Here is a 6592-nt window from a genome sequence, read left to right as displayed (position 1 = left end):
ATGCCTTCAAAATATGTTTCTAGATCATGTTATAGCCAAGTCAAAACAAATACAATGATGCAGTTCAATTTTGGCCGATTTTTTGCGTGACAACAGAAATAATGAAACCCAAAATATAGTCTGCGCTACTCGAAACTCATATATTGAAGCATTTGTTGACAGTCTCCTAGTTCGCAGGACATTTACTAGCCCCCCTGTCATCAACGAAGTACTCGCAAGTGCTTCTGTTGTGGCCATGTTGGTTGAATAGCGTGCATCACCTCCTCTATTTTGGACCTTTTCGCAGTGGTGGGATCCTGACTCTCTCCATCGGGGGACGACCTGGTTTGCGCCTCAGTTCAGGAGGAAGAATGCGGTCATCCTCTTTGTTTATTTCCCATTGTTCCTTGCTGGGAATACCAATCCAAACCTCTTGATATGTACGTAACCAGTTCTTTGTTGTGTAATACTCATTAACATATGAAATGTGGCATAGGCCAACAACGCTAAGCGCCAAGCATGCATGGGGACATGGTATACCCAAGTGTTGGAACCACATACACGTACAATCCCCGCTCTCCAGATTCACGGAATGGCAGCCCCCCTCCTTGGTCATAATCATAAAACATGTCCTTGAAGACCGTAGCTCGTACATTTCACTTGACTTCTTCATGTTATACGCCAACGTCTCAGATGCAAAAGGTAATAGAAGCTGACCCCTTAGAGCCCACTCACTCGCAATATCTCTGTACTTGCAGAAATGTACATGCAAAATTCGCCTGATTTCCTCCACCATAGCTTGTACGGGCCACGACCGCGCTTCCTTAATCATTTTGTTCCAACTCTCGACGTGGTTGATGTAAATGATACCGTACGTCTTCACATCTGAGGCTAAGCAAGCCTACTTCTCTATCGGAATATCCGATAACAAAGTGTGTGTTGTATGACTAATTTTCAGGATATCTCTCATCACTGCCTTGAAATGCCATCACTGAAAGGGAAAAAGCTGCCGTTTTAACCTTCTCGAACACATGCTGTGGTGCTCTTATCAAGTTCTTGCACACGTGGTTCATGAGGAACACATGTCTTGCTCTCGAAAACACCATGGAGACCTTGGAGATTAGACTCTAGTGCCTATCAGTCATGAGAATAAGCGGCCGGTCATAACCGACGACGTGGTCCCCAAGACAATGGAGAAACCACTCCTAATTTTCATTGTCCTCCACACTAACAACACCAAAGGCAATGGGAAATATATGACCTTCTGCATCTAATGCAATGACAGATAGAAGGCACCCGCTTGATCTACCTTTCAGCTGTGTGCCGTCAAGCTCTATCAGAGGTCTGCATGTGTTACGGAAGCTCCTAATTGTAATCCCATAAGCCCAAAAGTAGGACTTGAACCGATCGGTACATCCTTCTCTTTTTATCTCAATGTAAGAACCTGGGATCAACTTTCTTCAGCTCATTGGAATAACTTGATAGTAGCTAGTGTGACTGCCCATAACTCCTATGCATATGCACATCCATATTGCACTGTTTAGTTGGGGACAAGAAAGTATATATATATGTGGGTACTCGTTATAATGTCGTATACATATATCACCTTGTCTTATCTCTCATAAGCCATTTAGGATGCCCCAGGAGATTATATGCAGGTATGGGTATTACCTATATATGTATTGTACGTCACATATATCACCTTGTCTTATACATTATTATTTATTCAGGATACCATAACAGAGTATATGCACGTACTTGTAATCATTATAATGGCTCACATAATTAAATTGTTGTGGTAGAGCTAAATGTTATTGGGTTATTCGATTCACCTGTGCCAGTGTTTTTTCCCTTCCCCTCCATGCAACTTTGTACGATACTTTAACGTGTTTCCAGTTTTTAACAATGGCCTTCACCTTGTTTGCATTTATAGTTTGTCATCCTGCAACATCCCTCTACAAATCATGGCGGCATAGTCACTGTTTGCCTCACGATTATACACTCCCATAGTATTGCGACCGCATTTGTGACCATCAAATAGTGTCTAAATAGTCCAATCATAAGATCCCTTAGTCGTGCTGCAGTATATATGAAATGGACAACCTGACCCAAGGCTACTCAAATCAGAACCTTTGCATCCATATTGGATCCTCTCCCAATCATTTTTCCCCTTTAGCAGTTCAAAGTTATTTTGAATCACATAGTTCTTCATGTGGAGCACGAAAAAATCCCGTTTAGGGAATGTCACTCCCATGGAAAGCGGAATGTTCTCTTCTAATTCTGTTTTACCAGCGTACTCCACACGATCTTCCTTAACTACATTTTTTTTATACCTTGGCCCCCGCTGCCTCTTCCCCATTGTCGGTATCCATTCTCCTGCACTATCAGTGGGACCATATTTGACACCAGTACTCTCGCTGCTGCGACCATGCTTTCTTCTAATATTCATGGGAATTGGAACACCCTCACTATGAGCAGCCGTTTATGTTCTTCCGATAACTTTGACACCACAACCTTCTCTGCCAACAAATTGATCTCTGCTAGCATTTATCTTTCTTACATCATTACCCGCTTGATCTAGAGTACCTTGGCTTGTGCTGCCGTGTTCCCAGTTAACACCACCGTATCCCTGCATTCCTCCATGGTGTGGGTATGTTATCAAATCCTGTTCACCTCATGTAGTTGTTCTTCCAACAAATTTCCCACTGTGTTGGGCACCCACACCAAATTGTTCTCTATTCAGTGCTACATTCTTGACATATGGACCAAATGGGCAAATTCCTAGGCCAATGTGGGGTGTTCCAACCATGTGTCTGTATGACATACCACCGCTTAATGTGGCACATGTCCCTTCATCGCAAAACATTGACGTCCGTCCATTGCCTCCTCTTAACCCATCAACATTTTCACCTCTCCCCCCAAGTCTAGCAAGATTAGTAACCGATCCCCGTCCACCACCTTGATGTTCAACTTCACACCCTTGGTCATCGCCTCCCCTACTTTGCTCATCAACTTCAAGCTCTTCCTCATCAGTTCCACCACCATCTAAATCATTGGTTAAGACAACATGTTCATCAGTTGCATCATCATCAAAATCATCCAACACAAATTCATGACCAGCCACACCACCTCCTAGGTCATCTGTAATGGGGTTCAACATGTAATCCTCCCAATCAGCTTCCCTCCAGTTCTATGAATTTGGAAGTTGTTCTTCAGCAATCCGAATGACTTTAGGAAGACTTATGGATTGGTTACTAACTTTCGCTAAAGGTAGCTCTGGTATATATACACCGTCTTCCCCATCAGATGGATCGTTAAGTTCGAGAGGAATATGTTAGGTTCCCAACCCCGTTACAATAACTCTACCTTCATGAAACTCAGGAATAATCGGTTGGTACTGAAGTGGTATTCGCTCGATATCGAATTGTTCGGGTTCAACTTCAACATAATCCAGCTTGTCGTAGTAATACATTAATTATATATCATGTACAAGACATGATACATGTCAGTTCTTCATTTTATTTACACTCTTCTCATACAATATAATATCGACTAGCTTTTTCGAATTTCAGTGTCAATGAGTCCAAATATAGCCACCAAATATATACACTAAAAAATGCGGGGTTTTCTTTCATGGGTTTCTTTCATTCAACAATATCAAGATGCGAGCTTTATTGTATTAACTGCCACTATACGCACATTTAATGTTTTTCTTGGGTTGTATGATGATTCAACTTTACACTTTTAATAACATTTAACATTTATTGTACAACCCCAATTTATTGTCCTTGTTTTCTTATTTGATGTTCCATGTTTAAAGTGGTGAGCTTTTACATCAAATTAAAGATGCAATTTTGAACACAAATGGATGGTGGTAGCATTAACTTCCACACAGACACCAACACAAACATTATCCCATATTTAGTTAAAGACAGTATAATATATTAATTAGGGTAATGTTTACAAGGTTTACATACCTTTTTCTGTAATTGGGCAATGACAACTTCAAAATTTGGTTTGGAAATTTGTTTCAAGCATGAAGCAGAAGAAGAAAAAATATCTAGGAAATTTTGCACAGTGTTTTATTGGGAAGAGATTAAAATTGCTTCGAAATTGATGTTGGGCAAAGGTTCTTATTAGCTCTGTACATGAAAGTTGGCAAGCTTTTACATTAATTGCACGGATTAGACTTGAGGACAGTTTGGTGATTTCACATATAAACTTAGCAAATATGGGAGCAAATATTTACCCAATCTGGACTAGGTTATAATAGACATTGTCCTATTTACTATTATCATATTTTAAAGGGATATTCACTTGGCTGTTTTCGGATTACAAACTTCAGCTATAGATTGTCGTATACTTGTTTTGCTATGCCTCAGCAGGAAGTTTAGGTTTCCTAACACAGTATTCTCATATTGTATATCTGTGTCATCCCCTTCGCCAAATCTGTTTGTCAATATTTTTTGGGACATTATGATGTCCATAAGTAAGTTGATAATGGAAGTGGGTCCTTCGGGAGTCGAGGGCTTAGATATTCTCTATGGCAAGCACAATTTATTTGTCTGCGAAACCGATATCATTTTCTAAAAGGGAAATAACCCAGGCAATAAATTGGAACTAGCGTATGAGTGTATTTTTAAGCATAGACGCTAATTAAAATAACTAAAATATATTATGATAGATTCATCAAATAGTTCATCCTGAACATCAATCTAACATAATAGAGAAGACTGATCTCGAGGAATTTGAGTGTTAAGTAGTGGTCCAAATTGAAACTTCCAAACTTAACTTGTGGCTTAGATCTAATTTAATGTCTGGAGATATGTAAACAAAAAATTTAGGACTCGAAAATCCGGGGATTCAAAATGGGATCAAGCAATCAGAGTTTATAGAGGATACAAACTCATATTTAATAACGGCCGTACGATTGTGCTCAGGAACTTGCAACTATTAAGGAAATAAAATCCGTGTTCGATGGATAATTTAAGGTTTCACGTAAGAGTCCTTACTCAGATACTATCGTAATTCACATAAACTATGCAGATTGATTGATTTTATTAATATTTTAGGTAATATGGAGTTTTCTTAACAATTTAACATAAAATATCAAAGGTAAATATAGCTTTTATTAATATTGTGAGATATGAGCTAAAGTAGAGTAATACCGACGAGCTAATGCACGGGTTGTGTTTTAGGAAGCGCATGCATGAAGCTCTTTATGGTTAATTGGTTCTTTCAAACACACATAAAAAACATGAAAAAACAATCCCAAGAAACAATCGGACCTAAACACAATTGCAATTGAACAACAAAATCACATGATCATTTGTAACTATACAAATATGAATTTTATTAGATAATTAAAACATACATTATTGGCAACTATGCAATGTTTTGTTGAAAATTTTAAAATTGAAGACGATTATTTGAATAAGGCAACTACAAGAAGTGAAAACAATTTTAATTGGAATCATACATCAAATCGATTAAATTACCATGTATGTGTAAATTAATATTTATTGTACGGGTTATAGGGACATATATTAAGAAAACATGTAAACAAACTCAAAATTGTTAAGGTATTTAGAATTTTTAGATTAGGCTAAGTTTTTGTAGATATGATCTCTTAACTATTTTAAACATTGTCACAACTAATCAAAAAAATTAAAAAGTTGAATGTAACTTGCTAACATAGTTTATAAATAGTGAAAATGAACAGTCCACAATTAGCCATTATTGTGATAATGTTTATAGTAGTTGGGAGATCATATGTTCAAAAAAAGTAGCCAAATCTAAACCTTAGAAATACCATCAAAATTATGAGTTTGTTTACGTGTTTTTCTAATATATGTCCATAGAACCCCTCCCATATTTTATTTAAAATGAGATACCAACTTAGATTATCAAATTAAACGGCAATTTGCTAGTGTAACATGTCAACAACATGAATAATTTTTTCCATGATGTGCATTTTTTATGTGTCTAATGTGACTTTTTTTCTTCATCTTGGGTACTTGATAATTATGTTGAAATTTATATATTATCTGGTAAATTTGATTTAAACATTGGTCACTTCAAGCTCTAAGCTTTTATTGTGTGCAATTAATTAAGTAATTAAGGCCAGTAAGGTGATAGTCAAAGTGAAGTTTCAAGTTTATGGCTTTGAAATTGGTCAAAGCAACACCTAGTCACAATAGCAAGAGAGAGACTGTCTTTATTTGCACTACTCATGTGTGGGGTGCAAGCCAAACACAATAACTCTATATTTCGGGAAGCAAGGAATAAACAAAGGTCACAGGTTTCTAAAGTGCAGAAGTCAACATAGACGCATTGCTTCCAAATGGATTGATCTCTCGGATGAAGAAAGCCATGAAGCCAGCCATCAAGCAATTACAACTATGGAAGAAAAGGTTACAGAAAGAGGGAAGGTGAAGGTACTAGTGGAGGGGAACTGTACCTCTAAAATTACCATAGAAGGGACTATTTCAGATATTTTAGCACTTATTAAGTCTTTAGGGTTTGTCGATTGAACTGTAATAGATCTACTGATAGCATAAGTTGAAATGAGTGAACATTTTGGATGTATTTTAACTGTGGAATGATGTAATGG

At 37.6% G+C, this 6592-nt stretch overlaps 1 protein-coding gene across 1 annotated transcript; it reads right to left on the bottom strand.

Annotated features, from left to right (window-relative positions):
* Positions 1-265: 265 nt before the first annotated feature.
* Positions 266-811, bottom strand: LOC147525260 (uncharacterized). Its single transcript, XM_086578873.1, has one exon. It carries the CDS (start codon positions 809-811, stop codon positions 266-268), a length of 546 nt encoding a protein of 181 aa, XP_086434999.1.
* Between the last annotated feature and the right edge of the window lie 5781 nt (positions 812-6592).

This window comes from Coptis chinensis, chromosome 1, assembly GCF_015680905.1.
Source record: "Coptis chinensis isolate HL-2020 chromosome 1, ASM1568090v1, whole genome shotgun sequence".
Lineage (NCBI taxonomy): Eukaryota > Viridiplantae > Streptophyta > Magnoliopsida > Ranunculales > Ranunculaceae > Coptis > Coptis chinensis.
The sequence above is the reverse complement of the archived record's forward strand: the minus strand, read 5'-3'. Positions and strand labels throughout refer to the sequence as shown.